Source organism: Macrotis lagotis, chromosome 3 (genome assembly GCF_037893015.1).
Source record: "Macrotis lagotis isolate mMagLag1 chromosome 3, bilby.v1.9.chrom.fasta, whole genome shotgun sequence".
NCBI classification, from domain to species: domain Eukaryota; kingdom Metazoa; phylum Chordata; class Mammalia; order Peramelemorphia; family Peramelidae; genus Macrotis; species Macrotis lagotis.
In genome coordinates this window covers 176,905,931-176,926,993 of record NC_133660.1, presented here as the reverse complement: position 1 = coordinate 176,926,993, position 21,063 = coordinate 176,905,931, and the positions used below count along the sequence as shown (strand labels likewise).

Genomic DNA, 21,063 nt, shown 5'->3' with positions numbered 1-21,063 from the left:
GCTTTCTATACTTTGTTTTATGCCTTCCTACCCTTTTTTTAGTACTTCTATTTACTTGTGACCTAGATCAAAGGCATCCAAGGAGAGAAGGTCTTGCTTATAACTCTGTAGGGAATATTTTTGTATGATTTCTACTTCAGAGAAAAATATGACTTTGATATAGAAATAATAGGAATAAAATAAAAATTACCTTTAAGCAGGAAGAAAGGATAAGTTTGGGAGTAATATCTAAGTTCTAATAGAAAAATGACCTATTTTTCAATCTTAAGCTTATTCCATGGTTGTTTTTTTTTCTGAGTTGGGAGAAGTCTTTTATGTTTAGTTCACATCTTTTTCACTCACATTTACTCCTTTCATCAAAATCTCTTGGAAGTAGGTACCCCTTCCCTGTTGAAGTTTGAGGTTTGAGCAGGTTTGAAAGAATTCAAGACTCAATGGCCCATAGTTGAGAGACAGATAAGTTTATTATGCCTCACCAAGTGGGCTGATTCAAATACTAACAACTGGTGGGAGGACAGGTAAAAATTTTTAAAGGGCAAGCTAAGCAAGGGAGGTGGGGTGAACTGGGAGAACTTGGGGATTACTTATGGAAGGATGCCTTCTGTTCTTAGGGAATCACATCAGAAATAGTCAAAGATGGTTTGCTTATTATTTGAACAACATTCTGTTACCTAAACATTTCTTGTATACCTCAATCTCTCTTCTATGAATCGGATATGGTAGCTTTGATATGATTTGCAAGATACAGGATATATAATGTATGGGAAGATTTCTGACTAGTTACAAAGAATGTGAGATAGTCTCTATAAAGTCAAAAAGGAACAAAGCGACAAGTTTTTTTCAGAAATGTTGGGAAAAGCTTAATATTCCTTTAAGTTATACAAGATGAGCTTTTTGTGGGTAAAACATCAGTATATAAAAATTAACTATTTGCTGTCTGCCTAGCATTTTTTCTTCATCCTTCCCTTTAATATAGATTCCATTCAAATTACTCAGATACATTTGATACACATATTAAGGAAGGGAGGAGATAAAAAGAAACAAATGAAGGAAAGTAGGATACCACAAGATCCATCAATTTACAAAAGTAATTTACAAAAGCCTTATGATGGGGCAACTCTTGGCTTCAATGGGGTCATTCTTGTCAGCAGAAATGCCTTTTTTTTTCTTCCTTAGATGGTCTTTCTTTTAGGATCCACAGTTTCAAACCTGAGTTGGAGAACTGAGAGTGAAATAGAGCTGTAGTTATAACAATAGATATGGGTAGGGGTAGGGACTGAACCTCATATTTAATTGGTATAGGGTATATATATATATATATACTCCCAGTAGAGGAACTCTATTCATGCAGATTAGCACTACTTGAGAGATGTCTAAAGCACTGAGTTTAGTGATTTGCCCAGGCTTGTGCAGCCAATATGTCTCTTCATTATGTCAAATTGCTTCTTAAAAAAGGTTGGATTCTGCTAGGTTGGCAAAAGGAACCCACTGAAAGTTGTTGAGTGGGAGGGTCACATAGTCAAATTTAAGGAAGATTAATCTAGCTGTAAAGTGGAGGATGGATTGGAATAAGAAGAAACTAGATAGGGCATTATTGTGCTAGTATAAAAGAAAAGTAATGAGGGTCTAGACTAGGATGGTTGCAATGACAATTGAGAAAAAAGTGGTAGAGAAAGAAGTAACTGGCTAAGTGTGGAATTTTGCAGTTAGGAATAACCAGATTGATTAATTAATAGAGTGTATATCTTTACTCAAACAGTTCCCCCACCCCCACCCCTTCAGCCCTTCCAATTGGCCAAATCCTCCTTATCCTTTAAAGGCTCCACTTCAGTTCTAGAGGCTTTTGATAATTCTTATTATATTTATAGTCATTACAATATTGTGTAGCACTGAGTCTCCATTTCTTTTACCCCAGGGAGCTCCTTGTCAGCTTCTTGAGGACAGGGGCCATTGCTTACACTTTTAAATATACAAAACAAAACCTAGTCCAGAATGGAGCTTGTCTTCCCCATGGTACTGCCCTGTGAAAACCTGGGTCATAGGTGCTTCTGTGGATTATGGTTATGAAAGAGTCTCGGTAAGAGTTTTAATAAAACTTCTGATCTATTAAGTTGCCACTCCCCTTTCCTTTTTATTTCAGTTCATATCAACATACTATAATTACCTTGTGCCACACTCTATTTGGTGCTCTGAAGTTTTTTTTCTTTTTATCCAGACCAGTGATTTCATTTATTTAGGAAATTTTCTTGAGGGGACTCCTTCCTCCAACATAGATGGGCAACTAACTGTTCTACAGTTTATAGTCTTAGAGTATCCTAGGGTATCTAGAAGTTACAGGATAGGTTCAGGATCATATAGTTGGGATATATCAGAAGCCTTATTTGAATAATAACAATAACAATAACAATAATAATAAAATACTTATCAAGGTATTGCTGATTCCAAGGCAAGCTTTTTAACCACTATCACATACTGCCATTCAGCTGAAATAGATATAATGTTGAAAGAAGACAGAAAGACAGAGAATAAGAGAGAGAAAAAGAGTCTTCGATATCACAGAGCTTATTTTTCCATATTTAAATAAAACACAAGGCTAAATATAAAACACAATATTCTGCAATGCAAAACAAAGAATTATGTGATGTCCTAAGGAGAAGGCTTAAATATAAAACAGTCAGCCTTCAGGGAGGTCACATCCTTGGGTGGGGGAGGTGGCTGAGATGGAAGCAAGAAGAAATACAACCTATCTTCCCTTGGGGACCCATGATACAGCTACTCAACTGTTTTTTTCTCTTTTTAGATACCTTACTAATTCTAGTCTAGTCCACTCTTAGCCCTTCTGGGGATCCTTCTCTCCCTATATAGTGTGACTGAAGACTCTGTCTTTACAATACAAAAGATTGGCTCCAATTCATAAAGCATGGCCCTAACAAATCATCCAACCTGACTTGTGTACAGGCCAACAAGTATCTTTAATAGGCTCTCAAGGAGATGTTCATTGATGTATCCACATCATACACAGGGAGAGGCAATCAAGGACAAAATCAAGTCACTGTCATCAAAGCACGTCATTGACAGGAATGTTTTCCCCTTCTTAAATTGTTCAGATTATCTTAATCAACCCTTAGCATCACCAAAGTTAGAAACACAAAAGATAATTGATAGGCCACTGACAGAAATAGTGAACTCAGATGGAGGAAAAAAACATAATGGGAAAGATAATAAGCTTGGTTTGGGACAAATTGAATTTGAATAGCCAGCTGAGGTTGTCATGGATACAACAAGAAATGCAACTCTAGCACTCAGAAGAAAGATCAATGATGGAGACATGACTTTATAATTGATTAATGTGAAGCTGCTGGAGTCAGTCCACCACAATTTCTTAAATACTTATTGAAGCACTGTGTTAAGTGCTAGGGATAAAAAGGAAGGTAAAACTGTATTTCCTTCTTTCAAAGAACTCACATCCTTATAAAGACAATATATAAACAAATGAGATTGCTAAAGGAGATTATATAGAGGTGAGGAAAAGACTAATGATAAGACATGGGGAACATCTATCTTTTTCATGAAGGAGAGCAAGAAATGTTTAGGATAGCAGAACCAAAAGAATATGACTCTGAAGTCCAAAGATTAGGGAATATCTGATTGGAGAGAATATCAATTATCTTGTGAATGAGAAGTGATGGAAGATGAGGCCATTGTATTTGTCAGTTAGGAAGTGATTGGTGAACAGTGATGGGGGGCAAATTAAAAAGAGATTGGGGAAAGAGTAAGGTGATGAGAAGTGAAAGAAAATATAGACAACTTATTCTGGAGGTTTTAACAATAAAAAGGAAAAAGAGAAAGAGAAGGAAAGCTGGATAAGATACGATCGTTAAGGAAGCCTCTTTTAGCTGAAGGGAAACTTGAAGCTATGAAGGAGAGAGATTGAAGTTGCTGACAAAAGGGAATAACTTAGAGGAAGTGAGAGGGAATAGAGGTAGAAGGATTTGCTTTCCTGAAAAATAGGAATGGCTCTTTTGTGAGTAGAGAAAAGGAAGAGAGAATATGTGATGGATGATGCAGTGAAGCTTTAAGGAATGGAAAGATTCTGAAAGAACTCAGGCCAGATGGCTTCAATCTTGGGTTAAAAAAACAGGCATGGAAGAGGAGGATGTACCATAATCTATTTTACTCCTACTGTCTTAGGACTTCTTCAGTTATTCTCCAGGAATAGCTCATCCCACAATCAATCTGGGCTCAATTTTCTATGAGGGCTTAGAGAAAGACATGGAGAAGTCATCTAGTTTACAGGAGTCAAGAGAAACTTAGATATTTCTGAGTCCAACTAATGATTCTACATTCTAGGCTATTCAGAACTGCCGTAGAATAGGCCTAGTCTTCCAAGACTTGACCTCAACTATACTAGTTAAATCAGTTAAGGCTTAATAGAGACTGTGGTGATTGACTTGGTCTTTTCTGGTCTGCTCTGGTTTGTAACATATTCCCCCAGGAATGAACTTCTCTATGACTAGCCTTTAAGATAGCGATATGGGGACAGAGCTTTGAGATGTTCAATGCTATATTACCAGAGAAAACAGCAGAACCATGTAGCAAAGACTTTGTACAAGAGAACAATGGCTTCTGAACCCAGAAGCACTTGGAAATCAGCTCATTCAAGATAACTCAATGAATATATTAATTGCATATATGTCCTGCTAACTTCTGAGATGAGCAAAGACCATGAAAAATAACCTGAGGGTCTTTTTACCCTGTGATGATGGCTTATTACAGTAAGTCAATGAGAATATGTGCCATTAATAGATTGGTCCACATAATTCATTTAGTTTTGTTCAAATTTGTTTTTTTAATAAGTCATTAATCCTATGACTTACTAGTGCTTTATGTCATAAATATGTATTAAATACACACAGGGACCCAGTACAATTAACCTGTAATGTTTTTGTATTTATTGAGCATTATTCTTTGTTTTATCCATGTGTCACTGTATGGATTTTAGAGATCCCTTAGGAAAAGAGATAATTAGGTGGGTGATAAACTTGGTGAGTCAAAGTGGAGGATTTATATTGAGTTTAATATTTAAAGCTCAGTAACTGATGCTGAATTGTCACTCCTGCAAGACAACAGAGTACAAATCTAATCTCTTGAATGATCTCCTGCATAGGGTAAAAGTGTCTTAAGTGGTGGCCTGGATGCTTTGGAATTCATCGGCAAGAAAACCATGAATGTTCTTGCAGAAAATGATCCAGGTTTTAAACGGACCAAAACATTGATGGAGCGAACGGTTTCTTTATCGCAGGTAGGATCATAGATTTAAAGTTGGTAGGGACCTCAAAAACCATCTAGTCCAAGAGTTTTAACCTAAGGTCCTTGAAATTGTTTTTTTTAAATATATTTTAATAACCGAATTTGAATATTATTGGTTTGCTTTGTAGTTCATTAAATGTTTTATTGGGGCTTCTAGGTGGCACAATGAATAGAGGACCACCCCTGGAGTCAGGAGGACCTGAGTTCAAATCCAACCTCAGCCAGTTAATATTTGCTTAGCTGTATGACCTTTGGGCAAGTCACTTAATCCCACTGCCTTGCAAAAACAAAAAAAAATCAACATTTTATTTTATGCACTAAAAAACGTTATTCTGAGAAGAGGTTCATGGCCTTTACCAGACTGTCCATCAATGACAAAAGGAATTAGAAACCTCTGATCTAGTCCAACCTTCTTACTTATAAATAATCATATTCATAATCACAGCATTTACACCTTGCTTTACAGTTTACAAAATGTTTTTACATAGTGCACAACAACCTATAAAGTAGGTACTTTTGAAGCCCCTTTTTGCAGTTGAGGCAACTTACCCAGGCTTACATGGCTAATAACTATCTGGAAAAACTTGATTCCAGATCTTCCTGACTGAATCTTGGTACTCTATCCACTGTGCAATCTAGCTTCTGCTAATACAGGGTTGCAAATGTCTACATCAGATTTCCATCTGAAACAATGAAATCAGTGGGAGGGAAATTATTGTTTTAGCAAATAATAACAGTTAACTGATAGAACATCCAAATGCCTAAAGGTAATATATACATACATCATTTCATTAGTTCTTACATTATCATTAACCCTTTCTTTGTATAGAGGAAGTGAAAATTTTTACTGGAGAAGACTTTGATAATGATGACAACTTACAAAATGCCTTAATATTTGAAAGGCAAAGTATTTTTGATACATAATCTCACTTGAGCATTATAACAACTCTGGGATAAATATTATCTTTACTTTACAGATGAGCAAACTGAAGCTCAGCAAAGTTAAGTCAATTGCTTTTGTTACCAAAAACTACTGTCAGAAGTGACACATGAACCAAAGTCTTCCTGAATTTAAGTCCAGCTCCAAATTGCAATGATTTGACTAAAGACAGAAAATGAACCATAAGAGAATACCCCAAAGCTCCAGTCTCTACTTCTAGTCCATTGAAATTAATGCTTGAAGCCCTTTGCCTGGTTTGTGATGTTATTAGCTATCACAGTGAAACCTCACTTCAGTAATAAAGCCAGGAGGTTTACTATAGAGCTACTTGAGTATAGACTGGCACAGTAATCATAATCGTCACACCATATCACTTTGCTGGATAATCATGGTTGAAACTGCCTTACTTGGGTTGAAGCAGACACAGTGAATTCTCCAAACCATTTTTCTTGTGAAGTAATGTGCATCCCATTAGCATGCCCATCATCTAGACAGGAGGTCAACATTCCCACTGGTATTCCTTACTCCTTGTAAACTAATGAGAAGCCTCATCTGTTGAAGATGTTAATTACCTGAGATCAGAAATATTACCCTTAGGATTTGTGGCTTTGTTACAAGAACCATCTGGCGTGCCACGTTCCATGTACCCATCAGGGCTACCAGATAATATGTTGTTTCATCATTCAGTATTTGGAATTCATAAGAATTGTTTTCTCTATGTACTGATATTAGCAGCAATATCTCAAAATTTTGCCCAGCTAAGTAGCAGAATGGGTAGAGTATAAGACTTGGAATCAGGAAGACTCATCTTCCTGGGTTCAATTCTACACTCAGACATGTATGATGCAGGACAAATCACTTAACCTTGTTTGCCTCAATTTCCTCATCTGTAAAATGAGCTCAAGAAGAAAATGGTAAACTACTCCTGTATCTCTGCCAAGAAAACCCCAGATGGTTAACAGTCAGACACTGACTGGACTGTACAGGAATGACTGAACAGCAGCAACTCAAAATCTATTTCAGCCATGGGGGCTCAGAGTTTCTTTTGTAGCACCTAAGTATGGTCTCTCTATTAATTATCTCATCCAACCTGGCTTTTTTGTTTTTATTTTTTCTTTACTTTTGTTATCAACTTTGCTTATATATTTTTTCCAACCTATTTTTTTTTAGTTTTTTTTGCAAGGCAAATGGGGGTTAAGCAGCTTGCCCAAAGCCACACAGCTAGGTAATTATTAAGTGTCTGAGGCCAGATTTGAACTTAGGTACTCCTGACTCCAGGGTCGGTGCTCTATCTACTGTGCCACCTAGCCACCCCAACCAACCTGTTTTTTTTTAAAGAGATAGTGCCAGGAATAGAGCTGAGGAGTAAAAAGTCAGTTTCTAGGACAATTAGTAAGCAGCTGCTTATACCAGAGGGTTAGGCAATGGTAAAGAAGCAAAGTATAAATAATAATATAGCCAAAAGACTAGATGGGACATCCACAGTATAATCAGAAGACTAGATGGGACAAAACGGATTGGCTGGAAACCAGACAATCAACAAAGAGAAAGAGAAGTGAGAGGGAAATGATCATGCAATTTGCCTTTATTAGGGAAATATGTTGGCCATTCTCCAGTTTTAATTAGCACAGAAAAAGTTAGGGTCCAATGTCATGTAGCTCAAGGAATCTTGGACAATGTGTCTTATTGATTTGTAGCAGGATTTAATACAGATCATCCTAGAAAGGGAGATGTTGGTCTTTTTTTAAAAACACTTCCATAAAATGCTACTAGTTTCTTGATTACATGGGAATCAGCATTTATTTTCTCTGCCTTACCAGTTGATAGCTACCCCAGTTATTTTTGTCACCATAAAAAGAGCTATTTAAACATTTTTTGGACATATGATTCCTTTTCCATGTTCTTTGAGTGTATCATATAGACCAAATAGTAATATCTCTGGGTCAAAAGGTATGAATAACTAAGTAACTTGAGGCATAGTTCCAATTGCTTTCTAGAATGACTGGACCAATTAATATGTTCAACAACAGTGCATTAATCTTTTTTTGTTTGTTTGTTTTTGGTAAAGCAATGGGGTTAAGTGACTTGTCCAAGGTCAAACAGTTAAGTATTAAGTGTCTGAATCTGGATTTGAACTCAGGTCCTCCTGACTCTAGGGCAACAGTGTGTTAAACTAACTATTTTCCCATAGCCCCTTCAATACTTGTAATTTTCTTTTTTTTGGTCAAATTTGTCACTAGTGGATATGAAGTACAGCTTCAGAGTTGCATATCTCTAATTATTGAGGCATTTTTTTTTTCCTCAAAAGGAAGCTTATATTTCTTCCTTTGAAAACTGCACTTTCATATTCTTTGACTATCACTTGGAGATTCATTGATATGCATATAGTGTCAATTAAACTACAGGAAGGAACTTATCACATTATATCTCCTTATGAATTTTTTCCTTTGGAAGGAAACAGGTAAGAACTGTCTTTGGAAAGATATGGGTAAATACAGGAATTGAATGCAAGATTGGATTATGATATACCCTGCTAGAAGGATATACCCATATCAGTAAGTCCACAAATCTATTGATATATCAAAGTTGAAATATTTCACTTCTCAATGGTATAAACCATCCCCAAGTAATAATCTAAGTTTTCCCCTTTTAGTTGACTTTTCTTCCCCAACCTCCCTTTCCCTTATAACTACTCTTCTGTAAAGTTTAATATATTGGTAAGAGTCAATGGAGAGAAGGCGTGGAAAAATTGGACAGTCATTTATCTTCTTTTTGATTGATCATTTTCCAATCTCAGCTCAGAGCTCAGAAGGAGTTAAAAGAAATTCTCACTAATAACTAGATTGGTTTAGATGGAAAGCTTTCAAAAAACTGGCACTAATTTGGTCTCAAGAACAGATGGGGGAGAGAATCATCTGTGCACTAAGAGGATCCTGGCCACCATCCTTGTGTACATAAAGGGGAATATAGCTGATTAGGGTATTTTTTTTTAATTTCTTGGTTATAAAATAAAAACAAAAGCAGAGCTCTTTCCCTGGTGGTCTGTGTGTAAGCCAGAGCTTGGGCCCAGCGTTTTTATACTATCTGTCATGGATAAAAGAATAAAAGCTATAAACCTAACACCCTCATAAATTTAACGAGGAATCAAATAAAGCATGCTTAGAAGGAAAAGAAAAGTGCAGCATATTGAAACTGCCTGTTATCCTTGTGTCTATTTTATTGTCTTTTTATTTGATAATGCCATCAATAAGAAAATACCCCAAATCACTAATACAGAAAGGAATTCAGACAAAGCATATTTCTGAAGATAGAAATTCATCTTTTAAGAATTTAGGAAATAGATTTATAAACTGGAATTTTCATTTGTATTCCATTCCTGGTGATGAAAACATTTCTTAAGTGTTATAGGCTGTATATGTCAGTTCACTCACTGTCAAGGGGAGGGGAGTGGGAAGGAAGGGTAGGGAAAAAATGAGGAACTCAAAATCTTATAAAAATGGATGTTGAAAACTATCTTTACATATAATTGGGGAAAATAAATAATAAAGAGTTGTCAGTATAGCTAAAGCAATTTTTTAAAAAAGCAATCAATAAATAAAGATATTTTTAAATGGCCATATGGAAAATCAAAAGTAGAAAACAACCTAAATATTTCATTAAGAAGAACAAAAAGAAAGTCTTCTGAGAAAAGCCAGAATAACTAAAATGCTAATTTTTTCCAAAGGCAAGTTCAATTCTTTAAAATTTCTCTCTTTTCTCAGAAGGGGCTGAAGAGCATTTTAAATTAGTAATCAGACTTGTAAACGTTGTATATTTCTGCAGATGTTAAGGGAAGCAAAAGAAAAAGAGAAGCAGAGATTGGCTCAGCAGCTCACAGCAGAAAGAACAGCACACTATGGGATGCTTTTTGATGAATATCAAGGCTTGTCACACCTGGAAGCCCTAGAAATTCTCTCTAATGAAAGTGAAGTCAAGGTATGTAGTTCATCCTGGAATTGTTTAATGTGATATTTGCCTAAATGTTTCCCTTTTACATTAAGGATACCAGAACTTCTACCATCAGGATCAATTCTTTTTTTTTTTTTTGAAGTCTCATTTGTTTCTAAGTTACTGTCTCTGTCAGTGACAATGAAGGATCACCCATGATCACAGTTTACCTATATTCTCCAATTTGTATTGCTTCTGCTGCCAACACCCAGCCTCTAAAGATGCAACCACAAAACCTGAGTCACCATGACTAGCCACACTAATTGCTGCAAAAAGTGTGCTCCCCAATCCTTTAAGAGATGGCACAAGGCCAAGCGGGTATTATGGGTCTACTTGGAAATTGTTCTTAAGAACATCATCCTGTTCCCTATGTCTTTGTTTTGACATTAAACAAATAAAAGGGAGGTTCACATCTTTATAGGCTTCCCTAAGGGACTGCCAGTCTTAGAAACATTTGGTTTTGCAAATTATATCAGTATTTGCAGCATTATTGTACCTGGGGTATGAAGGACTAGGCTAAATTTCTGTTTTCTCAAACTAAGAGAAACATGTAATTCATGTCAGAGAACCAAGTATTCTCCTACTTGCAAACATGGTGACCACAGTATACTAAGGAAAACAAAACTCTTATTATTGAAGAACCAAACAATGCTGATATCATCCTTGAAAATAAAGATGATCTAGTGCCTGGAAGAAAGGGATTTACAGTTCTTGAAGGGAATATTTCTTAATTCAATTATTCACTCTGTTCATTCAGTCAACAAATTCAGCCAGCAAGCATATATTAAACACCAACTATATGCTGGTCATATAGATACTTCACTGGCTGGAACTCTGGACCTGGAGTCAAGAAGGAATTTCATTTTATCTTGTTCTCCCCCTTCCTATCCCTTCTCTTTTTATGCCCCAGAAAAGTTCCTTCAATTACGTGAAATTATATCATTACCCTATTCATAATTCTTGTCTTTTTTACAATTCTTCCTGTGGGTACACTGACCTTTCAGAGTTCTTGCTTTTTGAAAAGTAGAAAGTTTTTCAATTTTTGGATATTGACATGTTTTCAGTATTTTATTTTATTTTGTTTTTTGTTGGCTTTATCTTTTTTAATTTTTTTTTAAATCAAAGTTATATAAAGTTTGTGAATTAAATGAAACAAATTTCTAAATTTAAAAGCAAAAAGAAGAACTGAATTCAAATCTGGCCTAAACATTTAATAACTGTATGACCCTGGGCAAGTCATTTCACCTCTGCTTCCTTAATTTAATGAAGAAGGAAATGGCAAACCAGTTCAGTATCTTTGCCAAGAAAACTCCTTTGCTCTTAAAATGCTATACCTTAATGCATTAGTTTGGGGATCTTCAACAATTGTTGACTCTAAGAAAAATGATCCTAAGATTCCAGTACTACCTGGAATCCTAAATCCTAAAAAAAAATTAGAATTGTAGGTGAAACAGTCTGATCAGTAAAAGAAGACTGTACCACTCATTGGACACCTAATCGTCTACTGACTATAACGCTTTAAATGGTGCTTGATCTAATCATTTTACTTCTGTTATTTGATTATCTTCTGTTTTCCCTTGTCTATCCAATTAAACTGTAAGATTTTTAAGACCAAGGAGTACCCCATAGCACCTAGTTTTTGCTAGACAAATACTAAGTTCTTAAGAAATATTTATTGCATAAACGAATGAATAGGTTAATAAATAGATAAGGAAATAAATTCAAATAAATTTGATAATCTCGCTACTAAACTATAAGATCCTTAATCCAAACCAATACAACAAGCATATATTTATCTGTGCTGGCCATTATTCTCCATACTGGAAACACAAAAATAAAATAAAAAATAATTTCTGCATTCAAGGAACTTATATTTATTGAGACTACCAATCATGACAATTCATCTTTATATTCCCTCACAATACATTGTACATAATAAACTCCAAAAAAGTGCTTGTCAAATGAATGAATAAATAATAGTAATTCATATTAAGCAACATAGATATAAAACTTTAAAGTTTATAAAATTTTTTTCCACAATCCTACAAGGTTCATAATGAAAATATGATTTATCCTTATTTTGCAAATGAGACTCAGATGTTACTTTTCATATTTCCATGTATTTTAACCAATTATTTTTACCTAACTACAACCCTACAGCTCTTTCTACACCTTTCCTTGTCTTAGATTGACTGTAGAAAAGAAAGATGATGATATCTGACACCCTGAATGTACAAAGGAGAAGTAGTTTAAGGAATTGTTTGTTGTCAGATAACTGCAGCCCAAGAAACATTCAAAGAACTGAAAGAAAGTAATGGTTAGAGTTCAGAGAGTATAAAACTTTAGTGGCATTGCAGTTACTATCATCCTTAAGAGGCATATCCATGTCAAAACTAGAATGAATGTAAATAGAATGTAAGCTACTTGAGCTGTATTCCCAGTTCCTAACAGGGGAACAATACCTTGTACATAATACACACTATTTCTTGAATTGAAATGAAATGACCAAATTTAGCTAAACTGGAATAGTTTGTTTTTAAAAAAATATTTTATTTATTTATTTTCCCAACTACATGCAATGATAGTTTTCAACAATTTTTTGCAAAGCTTTTGAGTTTTATATTTTTTCCCTCCCTCCTTCCTTCTCTTCCCCCTCCCTCTGACAGAACTTAATCTAAGCTATACATGTATAACAATGCCAAACAAAGGTCCATATTAATCATACTGTCACCTACCGTTGTTTTTTTAATTTGAAATGTTAATGTGGGCTCACTACATCCCTTTATTGCTCCTAAAATGCCATATCCTAATGCATCAATGTTAGATTTTTCTTCTGTAGGATTGCATTATTTTTGGGAGTTCCTCTCAATGCAAATTGGTAACTTCTCTGAAATTTATATTCTAAAACAGTTGGTTCAAGGGTATTATGATGTTAGGTGATTTGCCTAGAGTCACACAGCCTATGTTTGAGGTAGGAATGGGACCTGAGTCTTCCTGATTCCAAGACCAACTCTCTCTCTCTACTGTACCTTGCTGTCCCTCAATCTTAAATTTAATTTTATAAGTACTTAAAATACTCACATTTTGAAAATGTGACTGTACTAATGGATGGTAATGTAAATGTATTCTAGTTTCACCATAATCTAAATGTGAATGATATTTGTGCAAAAAAAATGAAGACTTTGCATTACAACCCCCCCCCCCAAAAAGAGTTAGTTGCAAAATTTCAAAGAATGAATTGCTTTTAGCTATTGACTTGCAATTAAATTTGATTCCAGCTGATGAAGAGCTAACAGTTAATGTGTTTCTTGCTGATTATTTTCAAGCTTCATTATTCACAGTTCCTCAGTTCCTCTCTGGTTGTAAAATAGGTACTTATTAAATGTTTAAATGTGGAGTAGACTTATTCTTTTGTCAAGAGTTTGAATCAACAATTTTAGATTTTATGTTGACCTGTTCATTTCCAGTTTTGTAGAAAGCATAGGAGTGTATTTTAAGTTCCTAAGTTAAAATTAGAAATCATACCGTAGGGGCAGCTAGGTGGCGCAGTGGACAGAGCACTGGCCCTGGAGTCAGGAGTACCTGAGTTCAAATCCAGCCACAGACACCTAATAATTACCTAGCTGTGTGGCCTTGGGCAAGCCACTTAACCCCATTGCCTTGCAAAAACTAAAAAAAAAATCATATTGTAGTCTTTTACTAAACGTCTTTTATTGAATGAATGAAAATCCTAACTTACAATTTAAAACTTGTTCCTCAAATCCTAACTTCTTCCTGCTAACTAAATTGGTGATAGTAACTGAATATCAAGTATATTAGACTTAGGAAGGAGCAGTGGAGCTGATATTTATTAATAAAGAGAAACAAAGGGCACCCAGGGTGGCTCAGTGTATAGACCACTGGTCTTGAAATCAGGAGGATGGGAGGTCCAATCTAGCCTCAGACAATTGACACAGACTACCTGTGAACTTGGACAAATCACTTAACCCTGAATGTCTCACATCCAGGGCCACCTCCAATAATCCTGGTTCATATCTGACCAATGGACTTAGATGGCTTTGGAGGAGAAAGTGAGGTTGGTGTCTTAGCATAGCCCCACCCCTCCTCAAATCCAATTCATGTGCTTATCATGATATCACCTCTATGATGTTATGGTCTTGGGTCACTCCAAAGAGAAATGATGTAGATGGATATTAAGCTGACCCATTTTGTTTGCAGGTTCAGGCATTTTTAGCATCACTTGATGGAGAGAAGCTGGAGATCTTTAAAAATGACCTAATTTCCATTAAAGACATCTTTACACCAAAGGAATCAGAGAGTGAAGAGAATCAAGAAGAGAAGGGTAAGAGAAAAAATATCAACTTATAAACTGATATATTGCTATTGTATTAACTTATGAAATTGATTTTAAAAATCTTTCATATGTGTTAAATAGCAAAAATAGAACAAGAGTATCCTAAATGAAATCTTAAGTACATAATGCTGATTATGCACCAACTTCCAATATTTGTATGAGTATTACAGAAGAAAGTAGAGGAACTTTAATATTAGGAGTAATGGGTCTTTTAGTGGATTTTCTTTTGGGAAAGGTGTAATTTTCCCTATAGAATAAATGTAAGTTATACATTTAAGCATTAGGATGTTCTTATTTGAGTGTTTTGCTCAATTTTTAGAGGCAAGATCAATGAAGCTTCTATTATTTATTGTAAAGAATTATATGAGATGTAGGCCACTCTATTGGCTAAAAGAGTCCCTTCTTTAAACATTCTACTTCTCAAAAGAGATTTAGGCATTAAGGAAATTAATTATCTTGTAAGTCAATAAACACTAAGTACCTTCTATATGCCAGATAGGACCTAAGCTTTGGGTATACAAAAAGAGGTAAATGGCAAATCTTTGCCCTCAAGGAACACACATTCTTCTTTTTTTTTTTTTTTTGCAAGGCAAATGGGGTTAAGTGGCTTGCCCAAGGCCACAGCTAGGTAATTATTAAGTGTCTGAAACCGGATTTGAACCCAGGTACTCCTGACTCCAGGGCCGGTGCTTTATCCCCTGTGCCACCTAGCCGCCCCCAGGAACATACATTCTAATGGAAATATAACCCAATAACTCATGGAAGTGTAGTTCTGTGGGTGTTTCTTTTGAATAGTTATTTAGAAGCATAATATTCTTTTTATGTTTACTGCTGTAGATACAATTCATGATCTGCCTAAAGTTGATACTATAATCAAAGTCTAATCCATACAACTGATAAAATTTTACATTTCATATATCTTGTCTGTGATTTCTATTTAGGAGAAGCACAAGACCTCTTTAGGAAGTAGAATAAATGAATTTAGATGAAAAAGGGAAATTGTGAGAGGACTGGAAAGGTAGTTTGGGTAAGATTAGAGGCCATTGAATGCCATGGTATTTGGACTTTAGGAAGCATTGGAAAGATATTGAAGGATTCTGAATAGGAGGATGATTTGATAGAGCATTGTTATAAGACACTTTGTTAAGAACATCTAGCATGGGTTGACTAGAGAACCTGGAAGGAGGAGACTAGTAAGGGCATTAATATAATATTCCAAAATGACAGATCTTTAGGTAGAATTGACAGGACTTAACCAACAGATGGTTGTACACTGGCCCTGAGGTCAATTTTCTTCTTTTCTCAAAGGAATTCTGTATCTGAATCACCATCTTCCTCTCTTTCCTAACTCCTAACCTTTTTTTAAGGTTTTTTTTTAAAAAAATAACATTAGGGGCTGCTAGGTGGCACAGGGGATAAAGCACCGGCCCTGGAGTCAGGAATACCTGGGTTCAAATCCAGCCTCAGACACTTAAATAATTACCTAGCTGTGTGGCCTTGGGCAAGCCACTTAACCCCATTAACTTGCAAAATCTAAAAAAATAAAATTCACATTGATGTTCTCTTGAACTCTTTTGTGTCCCAGTTCCTCAGTTGCCATAAATCTCATGACCTATTCTTTCATTCTCCCTTGACTTCACATAGGGATAATTGCCTTCTGCATCTCATTGGTACTAGTAAGTGTTCCAAAGACTTAATTAGAAAATCTGACATTCTGTCTACTTATCTACTTCTTCCACCAAGCCATAACATCCTATATTCTATTTCTACCTATGCCTCATTCTTCCTAAACCTATTGTTGACCCTTATCAAGACTTCCAATTTCTCTACCCCTCAGTACTTTCCCAAACACCTAGTTCTGATCTGACTTTTCAGTCTCAATCCTGTAATTAGCCATTTTAGTTCTACACTGTCTTCTCTTGCATTCTTCTTCCCTTGTCCTATCATCTCTTAAGAGTGAGACAACATAAAAGAGCAAAGAGAAGAATGTTCAGGATAGGGGCAGCTAGGTAGAGTACCCACCCTGGTGTCAGGAGGACCTGAATTCAAATGTGATGTCAAACACTTAATAATTAATTAATTGTGTGAACTTGGGCAAGTCATTTAAGCCCATTGCCTTATAAAAAAAAAAAGAATGCTCAGGATAGAGTTTTAAGTGATGCCCATGCATAGTAAATGTGATCTTTATGAAGAACCAACAAAGGAGATTGAGGAGTGTTCAGTCAGGTAGGAGAGCTAAAAGAAATCAATGTTATAAAAGTCTTGAGATGAGACATTATTCAGGAGGAAAAAAATCAACTGAAGTGACATTTGAAGGAAATCAAAGAGCCTAAAAAACATCTTGGTCAGTAAGATCTTGACATAATTGGTAAGCAGAAAGAAATGAATGACAACCCAAAAGAATAACAATTCAGAATCAGGATCTTTTCATAGAAAAGGATAATGGAAGATAATAAGCAATGTCACTTTATGAAAGTAGGGTCAAGCAGTAGAGGGCAAAAGTAGTTTAAAGAAAGCTTTTATGAAAGACTCAACTAAATAATGTCATCACTAAATCATTGAAGGGTTGTAAAAAGAAGGAAAATGATAGAAGAAAAATGGAAATTATCTGCTAAGGCTTTCATAACAATTTTTACCATCAAAAATAGTAGATTCAATTCATGTGGATTCTAACTTAATAGTCCTCAGTGTGCTAAAACAGGCAGGGATGGTACTAAAGGAATAACAACTGGAAAAGCATCCTGACTGAACCAATTGTACACCTGGAAAATCCTGCTAGAGGATTCAGAAAGGCATTAAGATATTGAGTCATAAAGAATTTAACAGAAGAGTATGTAAAAAGTCACAGACCTTATTAATACTAAGTAGCTCAGTGAATAGAACTCTTGTTCAGAGTCAGGAAGTGACAGGAATCCAAATACAGTATCAGACATTTACTAGCTGAATGACTGGGTAAATTACTTAACCTGTTGCCTCAGTTTCTTCACTTATAAAATCCTGTCTTGCAAAGTTGTTGGTAAAGAAGAAATGAAATAATATTTGTATAAAGTATTTAACATAGTGGCTGACACATAATACTAAATAAATTCTTATCTTCTTAACACTGAAAGATGTGACTGACAAACCATTAACAGCTAATGACCCATATGCCTACATTTCCATTCATATTAAATTGATTTGAAATTCATCTACCTGCCCAGAAGACACATCTTTCCTCAGGGTTTTAATAGGTATTAACATTAGATAATTGGAAGAGAGATCTAAAGGATACAAGCTTCTACTGTTTATTATTTATCGATTTTGAAAAAGCATTTGATTTTAGAGCCAAATAGCACCTTAAAAGGAACCCTTAGGCCTTCTATAGATGACTGATATAATGATGTTCTAATGTGCCATTTTCTAATGTGCCATAATCGAAGTCATTTTGAGGTCACAGAGTCCTGAAAAAGGACATTTCCCAGGCTATTAGGAGAGTCCACAGGCAAAGCCAATAGCAGCATAACTGTGATAATTTTCTATCCATTACAGCTCCACTGGGAAAATTGCTTTACTCATTTCAAAGTCAAAAGACGGAAAATTCAACCAGCCACAGGAGGGAGAGTTGTTGCAGATGCCAATTTATTCTCTTTTGTCTTGACATAAAGTTACAGGAAGTCCCTGAACTCAAAAAAGAGAATAGTAAACTGTGTTTCTGATGTCTGCCTTTTTCTGTTTCCAATTGTAGATGAAAAGGGAGAATTTGTTAGCATGCTAACAGAACTTCTCTTTGAGTTACATGTTGCAGCCACTCCTGATAAACTCAATAAGGTTGGTCATATTAAAATTATTTCATATAAAAGTCTTACTTTAGTTATATCCCAGAGATTCTTAAAAAAAACAGAGGGTGGGGCAGAATATTGTGTTCAGTGGGTACTATTTAAATAGGAAAACATATAATGGAATATTATGAATTTGTTTTATATTCAAGAAAGAACATAATGAGAATTCAGAAACCTTGGTTCTAGATTTCAATCTTCTAACTGTATGACCTAGAGTATTTAACCTAGATAGACCTCTGTTCCATCATTTCTAAAAAGATGAGAGAGTTGGCCTAGATCAGTGTGTTTAATATTTAAATGTTTAGTGAAATAAATAAGAATAAAATACCACAAAATAATTTTAATTTATGGCTTTCTGTGTCAATGTGTCACCTGAAAGGAGTCAATACTACTGTTCTAGGTCAATGAAGTCAAACTCAAATAGAAACTAAGCCTTACTTAAGCATCCCTTAGCAACATGTTGATTGGAAAACTACACCTTAACATTATCTATGTTCTATTGTACTTTTATTTATTTTGTTATGTACCCCAATTACATTTTAATCTGTTTCTCAGAGGGGAGTGTTCTAGGCAGCAATATGACACATTTGGTCCAGATCACTAGTTTTCAAAGTATGGTCCAAGAGTTTGTTGGGGTCCCCATTTCCTTTCTTAGGGCCACAGTCAAAAGCAGTTTCATAATAATGCTAAGATGTTGCTTCTCCCTTTTCCAATAATATATCTGTGTAAGGCTAGATATTCTTTATCTTCCTCCAAAATTATATAACACAACAAATTAAATGCACAAGCAGATATAGCATCCAGCAATAATATATAAAATAACACACTCTTCTAATGAAGTATTTTGTGTTTTATAAAATATATTTTTCTTTAAAATGTTTGTATTATATATAGCATACTTTAGATTGTTTTCTATCAGGGAGAGGGGGAAGAGAGGGAAGGAGGGAGGGAGGAAAAATGTAAAAACTCAAAACCTTGCATTGTTGAATACTATTTTATGAAGTTGCTGTCTATTAAATCCAGTTGTTTGTGTATTTCTTTGTATCTTTCCCTTCTTTCTGTTTTCTTTCCCATCTCCCTTCTTTTCTCTTCTTTTTATTTTCTTTCTTTCTTTCTTTCTTTCTTTCTTTCTTTCTTTCTTTCTTTCTTTCTTTCTTTCCTCTATCCTTTTCTCCTTCTCTTCCTTCCTTTATTTCTTTATTTGTTCTTTCCTTCAACCAAGTGAGTTAGAAAATGAAGAAAAAGATATTAAGCTAGTAATTTCTTCATTGACATCATTTCTAGAACCTCTAGGACTTGAAAAAGTCTAGAAATTTCTTCCTCCATCTATATCCTCTAGCCATAGGGAAGACTAGGGTTGGGTTGAGGGGGAGTAGCTGAGACCAAGCATGGTTTTAATGACTCTAAAAAATGAAAGCAAGAGTGATCTAGCACCAAAGAGCACTTGAACTTTAACAAATTTTTTCTTCTCTGTCTTTGAAAAGAAAGTTCATGAGGATAAAAGCCTCTGAGCATTGTTCATCCTCTCAGAAGAATGTCATTGAGCTCATGAAACATTAGCTGCTTCATGAAATCTATCTGATAAAGGCATTTTCTTCTGTAGTTCCATAGCTAAATTCCTGCTTTTTTTTAAGGTCTAATTTTTTAAATATTTTCTCAGGAAAAGTGAAAAACAGTCATATTTTCTTTTTTCTTTTTTATTTGGATGTGTTCATTATTTTTACTCTTCTGTATCTTAGTTATAGAAGAACCATGACATTGTTAATAGAGGATTGCCCTTGGAGGCAGAAAAATCTGAGTTCTTGTCCTGTCTCTAGTACATACTAACTAAGTGAGCATGAGTAAGTCATGTACATTCTGAGCATCTACAGGCAACTTTATAAGACCCTAAGTTACAGGTGATTTACCTAACTGTATCAGTGGAGGGCAGGTTCCAATCTGGGAGTTGCCTAAACTGATAAAATCACAAATGATTCTCTCACTGTAACCATTGGGGGTTTTGTGAGTCCTTGGGTCTCTACAGAACTTTCCTTCCAAAGTTTCAAAGGAGTGTTTTAAAGAGGTAAAAGAATCTGAGTATGTATCCTTAAGAATGCCCTCTAACTTCTAGACTAAGAATTGGATAATTAGGCTGAATGGATTTTAATCTACCTTTTCATATTTAGCAGCAGTATATCATCCTCCATTCTCACATTGTAAATGTGTTTCTTTGGGTGGGAATGGTTACAGGCTAGAAAGAAGGCTCATGACTGGGTGGAAGAAGCTCAAACTGTGCCATCAGCTGATGTGGTAGAACAGCCAGTGGAGAAAATTGTAGATAATGAAGAAGCAATTCCTAAAGACTCTGAAAATGAAAATAAAGAAGAGGAAAAGAAAACTAAGACACTAGAGGTAAAAATAACTTTTCTATCCTTTGAACAATTATCTTATGTTAATCAGGTAACTAAGTGATGTAGTAAATAGAATACCTGACCTTTAATTAGGAAGTCTCATCTCTCTGAATTCAAAGTGGCTTCAGACACTTACTAGCTGTGTAACCCTGGGCAAGTCACTTGACCCTGTTTGCCACAATTGCCTCATCTGCAAAATTAACTGGAGAAGTAAATGGCAAACCACTCCAGTATCTTTGCCATGAAAACCCCAATTGAGTCATG

General features: G+C 35.2%; 1 protein-coding gene across 1 annotated transcript in view; it reads left to right on the top strand.

Annotated features, from left to right (window-relative positions):
* Nucleotides 1-21,063, top strand: part of FAM114A1 (family with sequence similarity 114 member A1) — a 72,081-nt gene that overhangs the window by 35,463 nt on the left and 15,555 nt on the right. Inside the window, exons 6-10 of the mRNA XM_074229634.1 lie at nt 5,168-5,302; nt 10,073-10,225; nt 14,456-14,579; nt 18,316-18,398; nt 20,639-20,800. Coding sequence (XP_074085735.1) covers nt 5,168-5,302; nt 10,073-10,225; nt 14,456-14,579; nt 18,316-18,398; nt 20,639-20,800 — 657 coding nt within the window. The remainder of the gene's footprint in view (nt 1-5,167; nt 5,303-10,072; nt 10,226-14,455; nt 14,580-18,315; nt 18,399-20,638; nt 20,801-21,063) is intronic.